Genomic DNA, 22,706 nt, shown 5'->3' with positions numbered 1-22,706 from the left:
TGGGGCAAGCTTGTGCACGGGTGTCGGCTGGGGCAAGCTTGTGCACGGGTGTTGGCTGGGGCAGCTTGTGCACGGGTGTTGGTTGGGGCAAGCTTGTGCACGGGTGTTGGTTGGGGCAAGCGTCTGCACGGGTGTTAACTGGGGCAGCTTGTGCACGGGTGTTGGCTGGGGCTTGTGCACGGGAGTTGGCTGCATCTTGTGCACGGGTGTTAACTGGGGTAGCTTGTGCACGGGTGTTGGCTGGGGCAGCTTGTGCACGGGTGTTGGCTGCAACTTGTGCACGGGTGTTGACTGGGGAAAGCTTGTGCACGGGTGTTGGCTGGGGTAGCTTGTGCACGGGTGTTGGCTGCAACTTGTGCACGGGTGTTGACTGGGGAAAGCTTGTGCACGGGTGTTGACTGGGGAAAGCTTGTGCACGGGTGTTGGCTGGGGAAAGCTTGTGCACGGGTGTTGGCTGGGGCTTGTGCACGGGTGTTGGCTGGGGCAGCTTGTGCACGGGTGTTGGCTGGGGCAGCTTGTGCACGGGTGTTGGCTGGGGAAGCTTGTTCACGCGTGTTGGCTGGGGCAGCATGTGCACGGGTGTTGGCTGGGGCAGCTTGTGCACGGGTGTTGGCTGGGGAAGCTTGTTCACGCGTGTTGGCTGGGGCAGCTTGTGCACGGGTGTTGGCTGGGGCAGCTTGTGCACGGGTGTTGGCTGGGGCAGCTTGTGCACGGGTGTTGGCTGGGGCAAGCTTATGCACGGGTGTTGGCTGGGGCTGCTTGTGCACGGGTGTTGGCTGGGGCTGCTTGTGCACGGGTGTTGGCTGAGCAAGCTTGTGCACGGGTGTTGGCTGGGGCAGCTTGTGCACGGGTGTTGGCTGGGGCAGCTTGTGCACGGGTGTTGGCTGGGGCAAGCTTATGCACGGGTGTTGGCTGGGGCAGCTTGTACACGGGTGTTGGCTGGGGCAGCTTGTACACGGGTGTTGGCTGGGGCAGCTTGTGCACGGGTGTTGGCTGGGGCAGCTTGTGCACGGGTGTTGGTTGGGGCTTGTGCACGGGTGTTGGTTGGGGCAGCTTGTGCACGGGTGTTGGTTGGGGCAGCTTGTGCACGGGTGTTGGCTGGGGCAGCTTGTGCACGGGTGTTGGCTGGGGCAGCTTGTGCACGGGTGTTGGCTGGGGCAGCTTGTGCACGGGTGTTGGCTGGGGCAGCTTGTGCACGGGTGTTGGCTGGGGCAGCTTGTGCACGGGTGTTGGCTGGGGCAGCTTGTGCACGGGTGTTGGCTGGGGCAGCTTGTGCACGGGTGTTGGCTGGGGCAGCTTGTGCACGGGTGTTGGCTGGGGCAAGCTTGTGCACGGGTGTTGGCTGGGGCAGCTTGTGCACGGGTGTTGGCTGGGGCAGCTTGTGCACGGGTGTTGGCTGGGGCAGCTTGTGCACGGGTGTTGGCTGGGGCAGCTTGTGCACGGGTGTTGGCTGGGGCAGCTTGTGCACGGGTGTTGGCTGGGGCAGCTTGTGCACGGGTGTTGGCTGGGGCAGCTTGTGCACGGGTGTTGGCTGGGGCAGCTTGTGCACGGGTGTTGGCTGGGGCAGCTTGTGCACGGGTGTTGGCTGGGGCAAGCTTGTGCACGGGTGTTGGTTGGGGCTTGTGCACGGGTGTTGGTTGGGGCAGCTTGTGCACGGGTGTTGGCTGGGGCAGCTTGTGCACGGGTGTTGGCTGGGGCAGCTTGTGCACGGGTGTTGGCTGGGGCAGCTTGTGCACGGGTGTTGGTTGGGGCAGCTTGTGCACGGGTGTTGGCTGGGGCAGCTTGTGCACGGGTGTTGGCTGGGGCAAGCTTGTGCACGGGTGTTGGCTGGGGCAGCTTGTGCACGGGTGATGGCTGGGGCAAGCTTGTGCACGGGTGATGGCTGGGGCAGCTTGTGCACGGGTGTTGGCTGGGGCAGCTTGTGCACGGGTGATGGCTGGGGCAGCTTGTGCACGGGTGTTGGCTGGGGCTTGTGCACGGGTGTTGGCTGGGGCAGCTTGTGCACGGGTGTTGGCTGGGGCTTGTGCACGGGTGTTGGCTGGGGCAGCATGTGCACGGGTGTTGGTTGGGGCTTGTGTATTATAATGACGGTTCCCCCCCCCCCCCCCCTCCGGACGAGTTTAATTTATTATTGATTAAATTATATTCAGACTTGGGGAACAATTTTTGTTATTTTGTTCTCCAGAATGTTATTTTAAGGATTAGTTAATGTAAGTTTTATAGAAAATCAGATCAGGTGACGTGGCAAGTTCTCATTTTCTAATAAATTTCACGACCTTCGAATTTCTTTGTATCCTTAACTATACTATTTAGGGTTAGATGTTAATATTTGCTTAAGATAACATCAATTTCTTAGTATGCTTGGAGTTAGTATTAATGTCAGGAATTTCCGACACTGTCACAGACAGACAGACTGTCTGGCTGGCTGAGTGCTTGGGCTGACTGGCTGGCTGGCTGGCTGAGTGGACAGCGCTCAAGACTCGTGGACCTAGGGACCGGGGTTCGATCCCGGCAGCCGTTGGAAAAACAAATGGGCAGAGTTTCCTTCACCCTGATGCCTCCTGTTACCTAGCAGTAAATATGTACCTGGCAGTTAGACAGGTGCTACGGGCTGCTTCCTGGGTGTGTGTATATGTGTGTGTGTGTGGAAAAAAAAGTAGTTAGTAGCAGTTGATTGATTGACAGTTGAGTGGCGGGCAGAAGGGGCAGAGCTCAAACCCCACAAGCACAACAACTAGGCGAAAACAGACGGACACAAATTCAAAGACAAATAAAGAGACTAGTATTAAATACACTTAGTGCAGCGAGTGAGAACAGAGAAGGTTAGTGAATAAATGAGAAATGAGAAGAGGGGAAGAGAGAGAGAGAGGGAGAAACTCATGAAAAAAACATGAGGGAAGGGGAAGAGAGAGAGAGATAGCACGCGGTGCGAAAGAAAGAGAGAAGGGGTGAAGAATAAGAGAGAATATAAGAAAGGGAGATTAGAGAACATTCATATAATGAGAGGTGAGAGACTTAATGAGGGTGCTGGGATGAGTGAGGGAAATCCTCCTCCTTCAATATACAAATTTCATATTACCATAAGTCATGCGCCCCAAATTCGTCAAGCGAAAGGCTGCTCTCGGAGAGGAAAATATATAATAATCAGAGTACAGAAACCTACCAAACTAGTCAATTACGAGCACAAGAAAACATGTCTCAACCCACATTTGATTACCAGCATGAGATCTTCCCGCCAAACACACACCGAAACTACGACGTTGGTACAACGTTCGAACAAGTTTTAACACCTAACCAGTTATAACAACCAATATAGCACGTTGTAACAACGTTCTAATACGTCATAAACACGTTAAGTCAAGATGTAACAACTTTATTACAAGTTGTAACAAGCGGAAAATAGAGACAGTTTCGGTTTGTGTTTCCAGGGTTCCCCCTATACAACCCGTTCTCGCAAATTTAATAAGTCAATATTGACTTATTAAATATGTGCATAGGTGACATACTTAACATAATAGATACCCTTAAAAAGATTCATAGAAAACACCGACCTTACCTAATCTACTTAGTATGTTAAGATAAGCATCTTATTGCTTCGTAATTACAATTATTACCTAACCTATAATAGGTATAGGTTAAGTATTAATTGTAATTACGAAGCAATGAGATGCTTATCTTAAGATACTAACAAGGTTAGGTAAGGTCGGTGTTTTCTATGAATCTTTTTAAGGGTATCTATTATGTTTAGTATATCACCTATGCACGTAGTTAATAAGTCAATATTGACTTTACGAATTTGCGAGAACGGGTTGCCCTATATCATCCACACCACCACAGACAGCACCATAAAAGACATAACAAAAGTTACCACAAACGCGGACGGTGGAGGAGCCTTAGAGGGGCGTCGGGCCAAACAATCACCCAGCTTATAACACGGGAAGGGGACCAGGACTCTAGGGAGCAGAAATGACGAGATAAAACATACCCAACTGTTCGTATATTAAGGTTCAGGGTTACGCTCAGCTCTCACATAGATAGCCAGTGTGTGTGTGTGTGTGTGTGTGAGTGTGTGTGTGTGTGTGTGTGTGTGTGTGTGTGTGTGTGTGTGTGTGTGTGTGTGTGTGTGTGTGAGTGTGTGTGTGTGGGGCACAAAGCCGCGGAATTAAATTTACTGAGAGGAAGGGGTTGAGTTGTCTGCAGAGTTAATACAGGTATTGATGGCCCTGAGAGAACATGTCAGGTGTGTGTTGAGGGTGGTCCAGGGTTGTTCAGGTTGGTCCACGGATGGTCCAGGGTGGTCCAGGGTTGTTCAGGTTGGTCCACGGATGGTCCAGGGTGGTCCACGGTGGTCCACGGTGGTCCACGGTGGTCCAGGGTGGTCCTGGGTGGTCAAGGGTGGAGACAGGGTGTCCCGGGTGGTATACGGTGGCCCAGTGTGGAGCCAGGGTGGTCCTGGGTGGTCCAGGGTGGTCTTGGGTGGTCCAGGATGGAGCCAGGGTGTCCAGAGGGTTCCAGGGTGGTCCTGGGTGGTCCAGGATGGAGCCAGGGTGTCCAGGGTGGCCCAGTGTGGAGCCAGGGTGGTCCAGGAATGGTTCACGGTGGTCCACGGTGGCCCAGCGTGGAGCCAGGGTGGTCCAGGGTGGTCTTGGGTGGTCCTGGGTGGTCCAGGGTGGTCTTGGGTGGTCCTGGGTGGTCCAGGGTGGTCTTGGGTGGTCCTGGGTGGTCCTGGGTGGAGCCAGGGTGTCCAGGGTGGTCCTGGGTGGAGCCAGGGTGTCCAGGGGTGGTCCAGAGTGGAGCCAGGATGGCCCAGCGTGGATCCAGGGTGGTCCAGGGTGGAGCCAGGGTGGTCCAGGGTGGTCCTGGGCGGTCCTGGGTGGTCCAGGGTGGTCCAGGGTGGCCCAGTGTGGAGCCAGGGTGGTCCAGGGATGATTCACGGTGGTTCACGGTGGCCCAGCGTGGAGCCAGGGTGGTCCAGGGCGGTCCAGTGTGGAGCCAAGGTGGTCCAGGGGTGGTCCACGGTGGTTCACGGTGGCCCAGCGTGGAGCCAGGGTGGTCCAGGATGGTCTTGGGTGGTCCTGGGTGGTCCAGGATGGAGCCAGGGTGTCCAGTGATGGTCCAGAGTGGAGCCAGGATGGCCCAGCGTGGATCCAGGGTGGTCCAGGGTGGAGCCAGGGTGGTCCAGGGTGGTCCAGGGTGGAGCCAGGGAGTTCCAGGATGGTCCAGGGTGGAGCCAGAGGTGGTCCAGGGTGGTCTCACAAACCGTCAAAGAACCATCCCACACAAACCATCCATGAACCACCCGTGAGTCAACCTGTCACGTCGCTTTTGGCCGTTTGTCCGTATGGCCGAATATGGACGTAATTGGAAAATGAAAAAAAAAATGAAAATAAATTTGAGATTTTTTTTTTCAACAACAGTAAGTTAAGGGTCCTCCGATAGGTTAGGTGGGCAGGAAATTCTCATAAAGTTTCAAAACGTTATGAAAAACGTTAATGGAAAGTTGCCTCTTCTAAGCTGTCCGAGTAAGCCGGACGACTCAAACAAAACGGAACAGAACGTCACTTTTGTGAGTCGATTTCATTTCAAATTACGTCCAAATTTGGCCATAGCGCGCATACGAGCGAAAAGTGACGTTATTTTTAAGAGGACGGGTTGTACATAAACCATCAATGAACCACCCCACACAAACCATCAATGAACCACCCCACACCATCAATGAACCACCCCACACCATCAATGAACCATCCCACACCATCAATGAACCATCCCACACCATCAATGAACCATCCCACACCATCAATGAACCATCCCACACAAACCATCAATGAACCACCCCACACAAACCATCAATGAACCATCCCACACCATCAATCAACCACCCCAAACCATCAATGAACCATCCCACACCATCAATGAACCATCCCACACCATCAATGAACCATCCCACACAAACCATCAATGAACCATCCCACACAAACCATCAATGAACCATCCCACACCATCAATCAACCACCCCAAACCATCAATGAACCACCCCACACAAACCATCAACGAACCACCCCACACAAACCATTAATGAACCACCCCAAACCATCAATGAACCACCCCACACCATCAATGAACCACCCCACACCAACGAACCACCCCACACAAACCATCAATGAACCACCCCACACAAACCATCAATGAACCACCCCACACAAACCATCAATGAACCATCCCACACAAACCATCAATGAACCACCCCAAACCATGAATGAACCACCCCACACCATCAATCAACCACCCCAAACCATCAATGAACCACCCCACACAAACCATCAATGAACCACCCCACACAAACCATTAATGAACCACCCCAAACCATCAATGAACCACCCCACACCATCAATGAACCACCCCACACAAACCATCAATCAACCACCCCACACCATCAATCAACCACCCCACACCATCAATCAACCACCCCACACCATCAATCAACCACCCCACACCATCAATCAACCACCCCACACAAACCATCAATCAACCACCCCACACCATCAATCAACCACCCCACACCATCAATGAACCACCCCACACCATCAATCAACCACCCCACACCATCAATGAACCACCCCACACCATCAATGAACCATCCCACACATATAACACAGGACTTGGAGAGAGAGTTTAAAAATTGGAGAATGAAAATTCGCGTTCAAGAAAAAACGCAAATGAGATTGTTTGGTAAAACAACTTTCTACAATTGTCAGATTCCATAATTTTGAAAATATAAAAATATTTTAAATATTTAACAAGAGCTGTAATATATACTGATAATTACAGCTGTAATATATACATAATTATTAAATATTAAAATTTGTCAAATATTAACTGTTGCCAGATTATTGTCATATCTTCACAATTATAACATTTTGTATATAATTAATAAGACTAGCAATATTCATAACTTATTAATTATAAAAAATGTATAATTGTAACACATATGAACATCTAAAATATTTAAATAATTGGCATATAATATTTTTAATAAAATAAAAACAAATCTTAATTTTTTAAATAAAAATAATTGTTATTCAATTATAATGGCAACTAGATGGGGTAGCCGGCGGTGCTCGGGTCTCTCCGGAGCACATGCTCTTTCCCACTCCCCCTCATTCCCTTGCTGCTTATACACACACACACACCCTTCCCACACTCCCCTCCCATCCTCCCTGCTTATACACACCCTTTCCCACATGCCCTCCCTTCCTCCCTACCCATTCACGGCCTTCCCACCCCCTACTTTCCTCCCTACCCATATATAACCTTCCCTCACCCCCTCCTTCCCTCCTTGCCAATTCACGCCCTTCCCTCAATCCCACTTCCTCCCTGCCCACTGTCACGTGGCTGTCCCATGGTACTTTACATGGGACTTTAGCTTGCTTGTCTTAGTAATATATATGGGACCAGTGTATTGTGCTCCCGGGCGGCCTTAGACATATCCAGTGTTGACACCAGCGAGGCCCGGGGCCCCCAGGGTGTTTGCCTCCATCACTTGACTGCCGTGGCGGTTGGTCAACATAAACCCAAACTGATGCACAGGAAACTCATTGAAATTTATTTCATTTTAGTCCACCACAGATCTCACCATAACCCGCCCCTTGCAGTGCCTCGACTTTATCCATTTTAAGCACAATACACTCGCACTCCCAGGAGTAAGACTTATTGAGAGTGTCTCAGGAGACAGTCACTTTGATGTTATGCATTAACCTTCAGTACACGTTAATGCTCTCTGACCTTAACCACAGGCAACAACACAAGGGGTTGGGACTAGAGCTGCTTAGCAAACCCAGTTTTCGTTAAATATTAATCTTTCCGACAAATTTGTCTTGTAATAATTATAAGAATGCATTGTGTCGGGGGACAGGTAGCCAGAGTGTATGCATACACGTTAGGTATATATCGAGGTAATGAGGTGATTACTTGACCTGATTACTCCCCACACAACTTCACATATTTCACATATGTATTTAAGATAAATTTGCACCTTGTATATTCACTCTACAAGATGATGATCCAGAGTGGAACGAAACGTTGTAGAAAATATTCCCTTTAATAACCATTAAAATTCCTTTACTATGAATTTCCGTAACTTGATTACTCTTTATCCCGAGGATAAGAAGATAGAAACATATATATAACTTATAGTATAAGATCACCAACGTCAGCAATGCGGTCATATATAACTAAATATGCCTAAAGGAACGACAGCTGTCTAAGTATACAAATATATACATACAGACAGGCTGCCTGTCACTGAGAAAATGAATACATTTTTGTAAATAAATAAATTAGCCCCACTTTAAACTTGTATCAACCCAAATCATTTGTCAATGATAAACTTTTATAAAAAAAATAAATGTCCAATGGCAGTATAATTTCAATAATTAATCTGGGTATAAAGTACAAAAAAATTATATTATTTATTATAAGATAGCAACTCTCATATATATTAACTAATTTTGAATTATATAATAATTTGTCAAATTTACATACACACAATTTATATATAAATTATCGTAGCATCTAAGCGGTAGAAATGCATAAACAAATATCATACTCAGTAATATACACAGTATTATCATACATGAAAAAGCTCAAGTATGAAGAAATGTTTTATATATAAACAAATATTAATAATAAATATTAATAATAATGTTTATTAACATATAAACAGGTGTTAACATATAAACAGGTGTTAGAAGTACACACCTGACATCCATAAACATATATGACATGCAACCAAGACATGGAGGAATTTGAACAAACATGGCAACGTTGCAGGGTTGACATAGGGTGGCCACTTGTATTATCAACACGTGCTGCGACAATAGGTCAGCGCTGCGACGATAGGTCAGCGCTGCGACACTAGGTCAGCGCTGCGACGATAGGTCAGCGCTGCGACACTAGGTCAGGGCTGCGACACTAGGTCAGGGCTGCGACAATAGGTCAGCGCTGCGACGATAGGTCAGGGCTGCGACAATAGGTCAGGGATGCAACAATAGGTCAGGGCTGCAACAATAGGTCAGGGCTGCGACAATAGGTCAGGGCTGCGACACTAGGTCAGGGCTGCGACGATAGGTCAGCGCTGCGACGATAGGTCAGGGCTGCGACAGTAGGTCAGGGCTGCGACAGTAGGTCAGGGCTGCGACAATAGGTCAGGGCTGCAACAATAGGTCAGGGCTGCGACAATAGGTCAGGGCTGCGACGATAGGTCAGGGCTGCGACGATAGGTCAGGGCTGCGACAGTAGGTCAGGGCTGCGACAGTAGGTCAGGGCTGCGACAATAGGTCAGGGCTGCGACGATAGGTCAGGGCTGCGACAATAGGTCAGGGCTGCGACGATAGGTCAGGGCTGCGACAATAGGTCAGGGCTGCGACAATAGGTCAGGGCTGCGACAATAGGTCAGGGCTGCGACAGTAGGTCAGGACTGCGACAATAGGTCAGGGCTGCGACAATAGGTCAGGGCTGCGACAATAGGTCAGGGCAGTGACAATAGGTCAGGGCTGTGACAATAGGTCAGGGCTGCGACAATAGGTCAGGGCAGTGACAATAGGTCAGGGCTGCGACAATAGGTCAGGGCTGCGACAATAGGTCAGGGCTGCGACAATAGGTCAGGGCAGTGAGAATAAGTCACCGCTGCGACAATAGGTCACCGCTGTGACAATAGGTCACCGCTGCGACAATAGGTCAGGGCTGCGACAATAGGTCAGGGCTGCGACAATAGGTCACCGCTGCGACAATAGGTCAGGGCTGCGACAATAGGTCACCGCTGCGACAATAGGTCACCGCTGCGACAATAGGTCAGGGCTGCGACAATAGGTCACCGCTGCGACAATAGGTCACCGCTGCGACAATAGGTCACCGCTGCGACAATAGGTCACCGCTGCGACAATAGGTCAGCGCTGCGACAATAGGTCAGGGCTGCGACAATAGGTCAGGGCTGCGACAATAGGTCACCGCTGCGACAATAGGTCACTGCTGCGACAATAGGTCACCGCTGCGACAATAGGTCACCGCTGCGACAATAGGTCACCGCTGCGACAATAGGTCACCGCTGCGACACTAGGTCACCGCTGCGACAATAGGTCACCGCTGCGACAATAGGTCACCGCTGCGACAATAGGTCACCGCTGCGACAATAGGTCACCGCTGCGACACTAGGTCACCGCTGCGACAATAGGTCACCGCTGCGACAATAGGTCACCGCTGCGAAGCGTTCGTCTGAAAAAAAATAACATTATCATGTATTCGTATTTTTGACACCAGTTCATTTTTTTATATGACATTTTCATTTATAAAAACAACGATAAAATTATTGCAATAAAAAAGTTTTAGTATCAGTGTAATCTGTAGAACTGTGCGATATATTGTGGTATCTGCACATATTGTATCAGTCCCGGTAAACTATTGTATAATTTACCATTGCATTATGTAACGTTCAGAAAATGTTGTATTTTGCAATACTGTCTCGTAAAATTTGATTTGGCAACATTATATCTGGCGCAATTGTATCCCGGAACTCGAGTTATTGCGTTTGGAAAAATGGTTTCGATAATACAGCAAACTTTGAACCACTGTATCTTGTTACGTTGATTCTAACGTTGAATCTGGTGCAAATGTTGCTGACACGAATTTTGTAACATTGTATCATATAACATTTGTTGAAATATCAGTTGTATCCTTTAATCTTATATTGATAAGATTTGTATCTATTATCCTTGTATTGATAACGTTCATATCTACTATCCTTATATTGATAACATTTATATGTATTATTTTTATATTAATAACATTTATATCTACTATCTTTATATTTATATGATTTATATGTATTATTTTTATATTGATAGCTTTATATCGAGAATGAACGAGACTCTAGAACTCTCATTCCGGGTTCGAATCCCGGGCGGAACAGAAATGGTTAGGCGCGTTTCCTCTCTACTAATGCCCTTGTTGACCTAGCAGTCAGCACGGAGCCAGGAGTTAGTTTGTTGTGGGTTCAGTAATTCGACCTAGGGGGGGGACTTTGATATAAGCCTAACATGTGTATATACGATGGCTGCCTGTCCCCCGAGACAAGAGTGTCGTAACCAGTTCGTGTGGTAACATTGAATTTTATTAAAAAAATGGCCACTAACATTATTTCTCGATATAGATTATGAAGAGATTTAGTCTAGTATCATTATATCAGACGAGAGTGGCTTTGGAGCCCGTCTGATACCAAGGCAACCGATAGAAAGCTTGCCTGTTGACAGCCTGCCTGATGACAGCCTGCCTGATGACAGCTTGTCTGTTGACAGCTTGTCTAGTAGCATAACATCTGATGAAACGGCTTAGTTGATATCAAGGCATCAATGGATATAATCAAATGGTTCTGAAACGGTTAACCGTGAACCATTGAATTTGAAATCAGAATTTGGAAAGTTTACTATAATTTTGCCCTATAACAGGTGTAGTTAGTAAAGTATGATTGTATCGCCTACGAGATTAACGTAAACTTTTTGGGGAACACGAGTGAATTTGGCAGCATTTTGGATTAAGGAGTAGCCTGTCTGTAACGATGTGCCTGAACATGTTTTATGTGTTTGTCAACACTCTGGCTCTGGCGTCCATTGACGTGCATGAGGGAGGAGGGGTGTGAAACCCTGCCTCAGCTTCAGTAGAGCCTCAGGAACCCTCGTGGGTTCAGTAGAACCCCAGGTTGCAATTCTTTGGCCATGTCGTGTCCTGGGCGTGTGCTTGGGAGTACCCAGAGCATGGGTTCCAATTCTCATCACGGCTCCAACGGATTTTGTCATTGTTTCTGATATTAAGGTTTACTAACAATTAGTTTGGTAACATTTATATGAAATGTGGATGCGTTAGCAGTTTGCAACACAACACTGCCACGCGAGCGCACAATTAAGACATTCGAACATCAGAGCACACAAATAATATTGCACCATTATTGCACACTGATAACACAGCATCAACAGAGCACACTGATAACATTATAACAGCTTTACTGTGCATAGTTGTGTGTTCTTGTCAAATACATTGGTTAATTTTAAATGTAGGTGTTCATGCCAGCAGTATGGAGGGACGGGGGTAGGACACGACCGGCTGTGAGAGAACACGTCTGAGGACAGGATTAAAGATGTTGTCACGTGAAGTGTTCCATATAGAGTTCCATCTTGAGGTTGCCCTTTTAAAGAATAGATAATGTGTACTCCTTAATTGAAGGTTGAAAGAAGGAAGGAAGGAGTGAAGAAATATGTAGGCAGGTATGATTATCAGCCAAGAATTTAGTACACAGAGCGGCGTGACTTGCGAGGTTATCTTGAGATGATTTCGGGGCTTTAGTGTCCCCGCGGCCCGGTCCTGGACCAGGCCTCCACCCCCAGGAAGCAGCCCGTGACAGCTGACTAACACCCAGGTACCTATTTTACTGCTAGGTAACAGGGTCATAGAGTGAAAGAAACTTTGCCCATTGTTTCTCGCCGGCGCCTGGGGTCGAACCCAGGACCACAGGATCACAAGTCCAGCGTGCTGTCCGCTCGGCCGACCGGCTCCCTTAGTCACAGTAGCCACACTGATCTTGGCAGGTCACTAGTGTAGCAGGCACCCTCACCTCACCCCCCCCCCCCCCCCACCTCTTCTACTCTAAGACTCCATCTTGGTTAATGTGCCACGTGAAAGAGTATTACTTAGTCTTCAGAGTATTATATATCGTTGACTTGCTCCAAGCTACTCACAAAGACAGGAATATGTTGTAGTCCTTCTAACGTGATGCTGGGACAAGTGTAGAGGATTCATTTAGAAGATGGGAACTTGGTTGTCAGCTGAGAGGCTGGCCTCGCTCTCAGCCGAGAGGCCGGACGCGCTCTCAGCCGAGAGGCCGGACGCGCTCTCAGCCGAGAGGCCGGACGCGCTCTCAGCCGAGAGGCCGGACGCGCTCTCAGCCGAGAGGCCGGACGCGCTCTCAGCCGAGAGGCCGGACGCGCTCTCAGCCGAGAGGCCGGACGCGCTCTCAGCCGAGAGGCCGGACGCGCTCTCAGCCGAGAGGCCGGACGCGCTCTCAGCCGAGAGGCCGGACGCGCTCTCAGCCGAGAGGCCGGACGCGCTCTCAGCCGAGAGGCCGGACGCGCTCTCAGCCGAGAGGCCGGACGCGCTCTCAGCCGAGAGGCCGGACGCGCTCTCAGCCGAGAGGCCGGACGCGCTCTCAGCCGAGAGGCCGGACGCGCTCTCAGCCGAGAGGCCGGACGCGCTCTCAGCCGAGAGGCCGGACGCGCTCTCAGCCGAGAGGCCGGACGCGCTCTCAGCCGAGAGGCCGGACGCGCTCTCAGCCGAGAGGCCGGACGCGCTCTCAGCCGAGAGGCCGGACGCGCTCTCAGCCGAGAGGCCGGACGCGCTCTCAGCCGAGAGGCCGGACGCGCTCTCAGCCGAGAGGCCGGACGCGCTCTCAGCCGAGAGGCCGGACGCGCTCTCAGCCGAGAGGCCGGACGCGCTCTCAGCCGAGAGGCCGGACGCGCTCTCAGCCGAGAGGCCGGACGCGCTCTCAGCCGAGAGGCCGGACGCGCTCTCAGCCGAGAGGCCGGACGCGCTCTCAGCCGAGAGGCCGGACGCGCTCTCAGCCGAGAGGCCGGACGCGCTCTCAGCCGAGAGGCCGGACGCGCTCTCAGCCGAGAGGCCGGACGCGCTCTCAGCCGAGAGGCCGGACGCGCTCTCAGCCGAGAGGCCGGACGCGCTCTCAGCCGAGAGGCCGGACGCGCTCTCAGCCGAGAGGCCGGACGCGCTCTCAGCCGAGAGGCCGGACGCGCTCTCAGCCGAGAGGCCGGACGCGCTCTCAGCCGAGAGGCCGGACGCGCTCTCAGCCGAGAGGGCCGGACGCGCTCTCAGCCGAGAGGCCGGACGCGCTCTCAGCCGAGAGGCCGGACGCGCTCTCAGCCGAGAGGCCGGACGCGCTCTCAGCCGAGAGGCCGGACGCGCTCTCAGCCGAGAGGCCGGACGCGCTCTCAGCCGAGAGGCCGGACGCGCTCTCAGCCGAGAGGCCGGACGCGCTCTCAGCCGAGAGGCCGGACGCGCTCTCAGCCGAGAGGCCGGACGCGCTCTCAGCCGAGAGGCCGGACGCGCTCTCAGCCGAGAGGCCGGACGCGCTCTCAGCCGAGAGGCCGGACGCGCTCTCAGCCGAGAGGCCGGACGCGCTCTCAGCCGAGAGGCCGGACGCGCTCTCAGCCGAGAGGCCGGACGCGCTCTCAGCCGAGAGGCCGGACGCGCTCTCAGCCGAGAGGCCGGACGCGCTCTCAGCCGAGAGGCCGGACGCGCTCTCAGCCGAGAGGCCGGACGCGCTCTCAGCCGAGAGGCCGGACGCGCTCTCAGCCGAGAGGCCGGACGCGCTCTCAGCCGAGAGGCCGGACGCGCTCTCAGCCGAGAGGCCGGACGCGCTCTCAGCCGAGAGGCCGGACGCGCTCTCAGCCGAGAGGCCGGACGCGCTCTCAGCCGAGAGGCCGGACGCGCTCTCAGCCGAGAGGCCGGACGCGCTCTCAGCCGAGAGGCCGGACGCGCTCTCAGCCGAGAGGCCGGACGCGCTCTCAGCCGAGAGGCCGGACGCGCTCTCAGCCGAGAGGCCGGACGCGCTCTCAGCCGAGAGGCCGGACGCGCTCTCAGCCGAGAGGCCGGACGCGCTCTCAGCCGAGAGGCCGGACGCGCTCTCAGCCGAGAGGCCGGACGCGCTCTCAGCCGAGAGGCCGGACGCGCTCTCAGCCGAGAGGCCGGACGCGCTCTCAGCCGAGAGGCCGGACGCGCTCTCAGCCGAGAGGCCGGACGCGCTCTCAGCCGAGAGGCCGGACGCGCTCTCAGCCGAGAGGCCGGACGCGCTCTCAGCCGAGAGGCCGGACGCGCTCTCAGCCGAGAGGCCGGACGCGCTCTCAGCCGAGAGGCCGGACGCGCTCTCAGCCGAGAGGCCGGACGCGCTCTCAGCCGAGAGGCCGGACGCGCTCTCAGCCGAGAGGCCGGACGCGCTCTCAGCCGAGAGGCCGGACGCGCTCTCAGCCGAGAGGCCGGACGCGCTCTCAGCCGAGAGGCCGGACGCGCTCTCAGCCGAGAGGCCGGACGCGCTCTCAGCCGAGAGGCCGGACGCGCTCTCAGCCGAGAGGCCGGACGCGCTCTCAGCCGAGAGGCCGGACGCGCTCTCAGCCGAGAGGCCGGACGCGCTCTCAGCCGAGAGGCCGGACGCGCTCTCAGCCGAGAGGCCGGACGCGCTCTCAGCCGAGAGGCCGGACGCGCTCTCAGCCGAGAGGCCGGACGCGCTCTCAGCCGAGAGGCCGGACGCGCTCTCAGCCGAGAGGCCGGACGCGCTCTCAGCCGAGAGGCCGGACGCGCTCTCAGCCGAGAGGCCGGACGCGCTCTCAGCCGAGAGGCCGGACGCGCTCTCAGCCGAGAGGCCGGACGCGCTCTCAGCCGAGAGGCCGGACGCGCTCTCAGCCGAGAGGCCGGACGCGCTCTCAGCCGAGAGGCCGGACGCGCTCTCAGCCGAGAGGCCGGACGCGCTCTCAGCCGAGAGGCCGGACGCGCTCTCAGCCGAGAGGCCGGACGCGCTCTCAGCCGAGAGGCCGGACGCGCTCTCAGCCGAGAGGCCGGACGCGCTCTCAGCCGAGAGGCCGGACGCGCTCTCAGCCGAGAGGCCGGACGCGCTCTCAGCCGAGAGGCCGGACGCGCTCTCAGCCGAGAGGCCGGACGCGCTCTCAGCCGAGAGGCCGGACGCGCTCTCAGCCGAGAGGCCGGACGCGCTCTCAGCCGAGAGGCCGGACGCGCTCTCAGCCGAGAGGCCGGACGCGCTCTCAGCCGAGAGGCCGGACGCGCTCTCAGCCGAGAGGCCGGACGCGCTCTCAGCCGAGAGGCCGGACGCGCTCTCAGCCGAGAGGCCGGACGCGCGCTCAGCCGAGAGGCCGGACGCGCGCTCAGCCGAGAGGCCGGACGCGCGCTCAGCCGAGAGGCCGGACGCGCGCTCAGCCGAGAGGCCGGACGCGCGCTCAGCCGAGAGGCCGGACGCGCGCTCAGCCGAGAGGCCGGACGCGCGCTCAGCCGAGAGGCCGGACGCGCGCTCAGCCGAGAGGCCGGACGCGCGCTCAGCCGAGAGGCCGGACGCGCGCTCAGCCGAGAGGCCGGACGCGCGCTCAGCCGAGAGGCCGGACGCGCGCTCAGCCGAGAGGCCGGACGCGCTCTCAGCCGAGAGGCCGGACGCGCTCTCAGCCACGTGGTGGTGGCGGCAAGTGGTTACCGACCAACATGTTTGTTAGTTCATTTAAATTAGAGAAATTCTAGTATGATTCAGTATTGCAGTTATTAATCAACCTTGCTCAAGTCTCAATGAAATCTATCATCAGTTTAAATGGGAAGCCAGTCACCTTAAGTGATCAAGTGTATATGGGTAGCTTTAATTATGCTTGAAATTTAGTTTGGCAACCAGTCAAGGTCACCTTGCTTGTGGGAGGTCAGATGGAGTTTTAACCTGTGTGGAATCAGGGGGTCAGTGGACACAGAACTGAGTGTCCCGGACACTGTCCCGGAACTGAGAGGAATGAGTTACGAGGAATGGTTAAAGGAACTGAACCTCACGTCCCTGGAAAACAGAAGAGTAAAGGGAGACTTGATAACCACCTACAAAATGCTCAGGGGAATTGACAAGGTGGACAAAGACAAACTCTTCAGCACAGGTGGGACGCGAACAAGGGGACACAGGTGGAAACTTGGTACCCAGTTGAGCCACAGAGACGTTAGAAAGATTCTTTCAGTTTCAGAGTAGTTAACAGGTGGAATGCATTAGGCAGTGATGTGGTGGAGGCTGACTCCATACACAGTTTCAAATGTAGATATGAAAGAGCTCAGTAGGCTCAGGAACCTGTACACCAGTTGATTGACAGTTGAGAGGCGGGACCAAAGAGACAAAGCTCAACCCCCACAAGCACAATTAGGTGAGTACAGAGGGCCACTCCCAGAGGCAGTAACATTTCGGCAAAGGCAGTTGGGTGTATTCACGGTAGAGTCAACCGTGAGTTAAATACCAGTTATATTAGTCAACACATTGCCTCTAGTTAGGAATAGATTTCAATTTGGGAGTGTTGTTTATATAAATTTTGTGTAATAAATAGTTATTGAAGTGATTTCTATTGTAAATTTCTTTGTAAATTAGTTAAGCCACATTTAAAGTAAATTCATCCCTCTCTTTCAAATAACTGGGGATCCACATTCTTGGATATATGTGGAATTGACTAGCCTTTTCCCGCAGTTAATTAGCATAATATCAGAAGTTTTCGGGTTAGATGGTGGGAACAGTCAAGTCTCTCAGTGTTTGCTTGTAGCTGAGATGTACCACGTCCTTGATTTGTGGTACCCAGGCGATCACACGGCAAGGTTTACAAGGCCTCACTGGAGGTTACAGTAAGAACTCTGGTGAACTTCAGTGTATTAATTACTGGCTAGCATTAACCAGGAATAAGAGGTAAAAGCTGGGTTCTGTTTCAACATTGCAATATTATTGCACACTGATAACACTGCAACACGGGTGCACACTGATAACACTTCAACATGGGTACACACAGATATCAGTGTACACCCATGTTGCAATGATAACACTGCAACATGGAGTGCACAATGATAACACTGCAACATGGAGTGCACAATGATAACACTGCAACATGGAGTGCACAATGATAACACTGCAACATGGAGTGCACAATGATAACACTGCAACATGGAGTGCACAATGATAACACTGCAACATGGAGTGTACTGTTGGCTCACATATTTACAATGAGGAAATGCACCTTAAAAAATTGTACTAAGAGATCGTTACTAAATGTTTGATAAGCTAATATAATCAAATCAAATATATAATTTTTTTAGAATTGCAATTTTTAAGTAAATAATAGCAATATATATATATATATATATATATATATATATATATATATATATATATATATATATATATATATATATATATATACACACACATAATTATTCAGTATATATAGTAAAATGACATATTCACATAATAAATATATTGTATCAAGAACAAACATACAAACATAATGATACAATATACATAAGTAATTATGATCATTTACACATTAATTGATGCAATATATAAATAATAAATATCATATATTCACATATAATGATGCAATATATATAATAATGATCTTTTATACACATATAATGATGCAATATATTAGAAGTGTTCATTTATTCACATATAATGATGCAATATACAAGTAATAATGATCATTTATACATATAATGATGCAATATGTAAGTAATAATGATCAATATATGAACACATGTTACAAAATGTAAATTCACTAAATTATTTAATTAAAAGAAAACATAATCAAATAGAAATAATCTCTCGCTCTCTTTCTTTGTCTGTCTGTATCTCTCTCTCTCTCCCTGTGGGGTCTGCACATGCGCGGAAAGCTCTATACCTCGTGATCCTCGTTAGCTTTACCTCAGTGCTAAGGACTCCGTCATAGAGGGAAGGTGTGTGTGCAACAGGCTCCTCACCTTGTAAAGTTCATTGCCAGGCTCAAGACGATTGTCCTCCTACTATCCCGAGGAGATATACTCTCTCTCCTGAAGGCTGGAGACTCCTCCGTCTCCCCCTCTCCATACACACACACTGAGGAGAAAAGGGAGGAGGAGCTTGATTGGCTCACACTTTCACCCAGGAGATCATGAAAGGGAGAAGCTTGATAATGGTCCTGTCTGACTGGCTCTCACACACTCACCTAGGAGACCGACACACCAATGTAGGGGAGGTGCTCCCCTCTTCTGTCCCCTGACTGGTCGACGCACAACGTGAACGGGGCGCGCGCCTGATGCAATGACATGAGGGGTTTACTTCACGTTGATTTGTTTCTCACTCTTCCACTTTCTCTTCCATCAATTACTCTTCCACATCACTCCTCCCTTCTTCTCCCTCCCCACTCCCCCTCCTCCTCACTCCCCATTGGCTCTCACACTCTCCAGGGGATCAGAGCTAGAGTCCACACACCCTCAGATGTAGAACGTCCCCTTCACCTGGCAGCTGGTGCATCCACTTGCACCATCTGTCAGGTGGAGGGGACGGTCTACGTCACGTTTTTCCCTACTCTTGTTAATCTACGCCTGTCTGACTTCTCGCCCCTCACTGTGACTCTAGCTCTTGTCTGCTCAGCAGTTTTTTTACCCATGTTAAAAGCCCATGATTTTCATGTTTACCAGTCTCCATGGTGAAGTGGTTAAGACGTTCTGCCAGCGCTTTGGCCAAGGTTCGTATCCTGGCCGGGGAGGATTTACTGAGCACAAATCCTTAACTGTAGCCTCTGTTTAACTCAACAGTAAAATGAGTACCTGGTTCTTAAACGATTTTTCGCGAGGGTTGTATCCTAGGGAACATAGGATTAAGGACCTGCCCGAAACACTATGCGTACTAGTGGTTCGAGTTCTTACAAGAATGCAAGAACTCTTGTGTATATAAATAAAAAAAAAGTGCTTTTCCGCTTACTCCCACCTGCCTTCTCGAGTTTGCGTAGTGATCAACTGTGCCGTGCTGTATTTACCTGTTTGTATTTACCTATTTGTTTTTGTGGGGTTGAGCTCTGCTCTTTCGGTCCGCCTCTCAACTGTCTATCAACTGTAACTAACTACTAATGTTTTTTTCCCCACACAAACAGACACCCCCAGAAAGCAGCTTCGTAACAGCTGTCTAACTCCCAGATACCTATTTACTGCTGTTATGATCTCAGCCTACAGGAGAAACGAGTCTCCCTCCTTGAGAGTTATTCATCAAGCCTGACCTAACTAGAAGGTCTAGCAAATATTGAGGTGATAACCCATATGTAAAATAGTTGCTTGGATATGTATAACAGTTTGAGATTATGGGCAATGAAGAAGAAAGCAGATAAATGACTGGCGAGGAGATGTGGACATTTTGCTGGAGGCGTGAGGCTCGCTTCCGGAGGACCTTGACCTCACTTGAGTGCCAGACATCGCAGGGGGAAGCCGCGCTCCGTTTGAGCTCCCGCCAGAAGGGAACCCCTAGTGATATATCTCTAAGAGAAGAGAAGTGTGCAGACGTGCCAGCTGTGGAATTGAGCTGAGAACGTTGTGGTGTCAAGTCTTGGACGGCGAGGAGAGTTTAATAAGCTGCTCAGAGGCATTTTCGTGGGCTGTGTGGAGCGCCCTGACCAGACGCCGTCAGAGGGAAAGCGCCCTCGATCAGTTAATCTGTGGTAAGCACGATATACGCCAGTTCATAGTGATTGCTTGTAGTTGGTCGTGTGCCCAGCGACAGTAGCGATGTTTATTTATAAGTTAGACATGTTTTAATAAGGCAGAAGGCCTGAAATAGGAGAGTGAAGAGGGAGGAGCACGGAGCGACGTCCGTCCCCTCTGAGCTCTGACGGACGACTGAGGGAGCCCGGCTCCTGACGGAGGAAGACCCTCCCAGCGAGTGAGGACCGCCGCCAGTCGAGGTGGAGTATGGACCCGCCCAAAACGGGGGAGTCCACTCTCACTGTATGTAGAGAACAGATAGAGGTTTGAGGCAAACATTGTGTGAATATTTTTTGTTTATGTGTTAAAGGGGAACATTTTATTGGAGTGTCGATGGGTTGCAGGTTTGTTCTTTGGGGAAGAAGTTGCTGAGAACTTCGAAGCCAGCAGATGAAGTAGCTGATGAGACTCCAAGGTAGTGGAGCAGAGGACCTCGAGCTGTGAGGAGAAGCAGCAGTGAAGAGGAGTGTCACGTGCTTCTGTAGAGGTGGAGAAGCACCATAGTGGCTCGGGGAAACTTCATGGTGTAGCAGCCAAGAGAGCTGTGGAGGACCCTAGCAGAAGGGTGAAGCACCGTAGTTGCTCAAGGAAACTTCATGATAGTAGCCTGGAGGAGCTGCAGAGGATCCTGGTAGTGAAGCCCGGAAGAATCTAAGGATATTAGGGTAGTGAACTTCCAGAGGTGGAAGGGGAAGTTCTGGTGGATTACTTATAGGGAGTTGATAGTGTTTGGTTGTCATTAGCGTGCAAGACGCAGTGAGAGGTGAGTGACTGTTGGCATTCTTATGTCAAGGAGTTTTTTGTACTGAAGTTTAGAGTTACGGTCGTAGGCTGGATTACCTACAGATGTATGCGTTCTAGGACTGATATTGATCGATTAATCATTGTTGTGTATCAATGAACATTTATACTGATATATGTTATTGCATTCAAATGCTGGTTTTCTATATATACATTATCTTGCTGATAGTGCAACAGCGTATGTAGACTTGATCAACTTGAGGAGGGTGATAGTATCAGGTGGTGAACCAGGAGATAGGATACCACTTGATAAGCTGATAATAGAGTTCTGATGGTGTTGGAGTGCAACCTGATTGTGATATTATAGAGTATAGGATTCATTATTATTATATGTGTGTATGTATCGTGAATGTGCTTTGTCCAGTAAATGTATCCCAATTTGCTGGTGTTTGCCCTTGTCCTAGTGAGGCTTCCCAGGAGGTAGTAAAGAAGGAGAGAGAGAGAGAAAGAACCAAGAACCACTGCCGTGGACAGGGTAAAAGGTAATACTAATAAGTCAAAAAGGGGATTGAGGAGATCATATCACCTAAGGAGAGAGTGGGGAGTCACAGCGGCTCGAGTGGGTGTGTGCACTTGACAACGAGGCTAAGTGTTGGAGCCGCATCCCCTAAACGTGTGACGTTGAGCCCCTCTCCAAGAGCCAGAAGCGCCAAGGGTGATCTCCTAGTATAAGCACTCTGCCGAGTTGTGGGTTGGGTTGTCCATAGAGAAGGATCAACGACGACAACACCAACCAACCCACAGTCTATAATACTGCTAGGTAACAGGGGTGAAAGAAACTTTGCCCATTTGTTTCTGCCTGGTCCGGGAATCAAACCCGGGCCACAGAATTACGAGTACTGCGCACTGTCCGCTCAGCTACCAGACCCCCGAGGCTGTATCAAAGGCTTTTTAGCAGTCCAGAAATATGCAATCAACCCAACCTTCCCAGTCTTGTGTTATTCTTGTTACTTTATCACAGAACTCTAGTAGGTTCGTCAGGCACGATTTTCCTTCCGTAACACCATGTTGAAGTCTGTTTACATTGTCTAATTCTCTCGATGTGTGTAACAAGTGTTTTCCTTTGTCTTGCTCTCATTTACTCTTTTACCCACACTCACTATCTTACAATTGTTCTCATCCATCGCCTTCTGTCTTTCTGTTTTTTTTTTCTGTTAACCCCGCTATCTCGGTCACACTCTCTCTTGTAGGCTTTCCCTCTTGTACACTTTCTCTCTTGTAGGCTTTCCCTCTTGTACACTTTCTCTCTTGTAGGCTTTCCCTCTTGTATGCTTTCTCTTGTACGCTTTCTCTCTTGTACGCTTTCTCTCTTGTACGTTTTCTCTCTTGTACGCTTTCTCTCTTGTACGCTTTCTCTCTTGTACACTTTCTCTCTTGTACACTTTCTCTCTTGTACACTTTCTCTCTTGTACACTCTTGTACACTTTCTCTCTTGTACACTTTCTATCTTGTACACTTTCTCTCTTGTACACTTTCTCCTGTACACTTTCTCTCTTGTACACTTTCTCCTGTACACTTTCTCTCTTGTACACTTTCTATCTTGTACACTTTCTTGTACACTT

General features: G+C 50.9%; 1 protein-coding gene across 1 annotated transcript; it reads right to left on the bottom strand.

Moving 5' to 3' along the window:
- Window positions 1-12,843: 12,843 nt before the first annotated feature.
- LOC138353924 (streptococcal hemagglutinin-like) lies at window positions 12,844-22,268 on the bottom strand. Its single transcript, XM_069307352.1, has 3 exons — window positions 22,245-22,268; window positions 13,941-16,273; window positions 12,844-13,894 (listed from the first exon to the last, which is right to left on the bottom strand). Exons 1-3 carry the CDS (start codon window positions 22,266-22,268, stop codon window positions 12,844-12,846), a joined length of 3,408 nt encoding a protein of 1,135 aa, XP_069163453.1.
- Window positions 22,269-22,706: the final 438 nt, after the last annotated feature.

The sequence above is a fragment of the Procambarus clarkii genome, chromosome 60 (assembly GCF_040958095.1).
Source record: "Procambarus clarkii isolate CNS0578487 chromosome 60, FALCON_Pclarkii_2.0, whole genome shotgun sequence".
Lineage (NCBI taxonomy): Eukaryota > Metazoa > Arthropoda > Malacostraca > Decapoda > Cambaridae > Procambarus > Procambarus clarkii.
The sequence above is the reverse complement of the archived record's forward strand: the minus strand, read 5'-3'. Positions and strand labels throughout refer to the sequence as shown.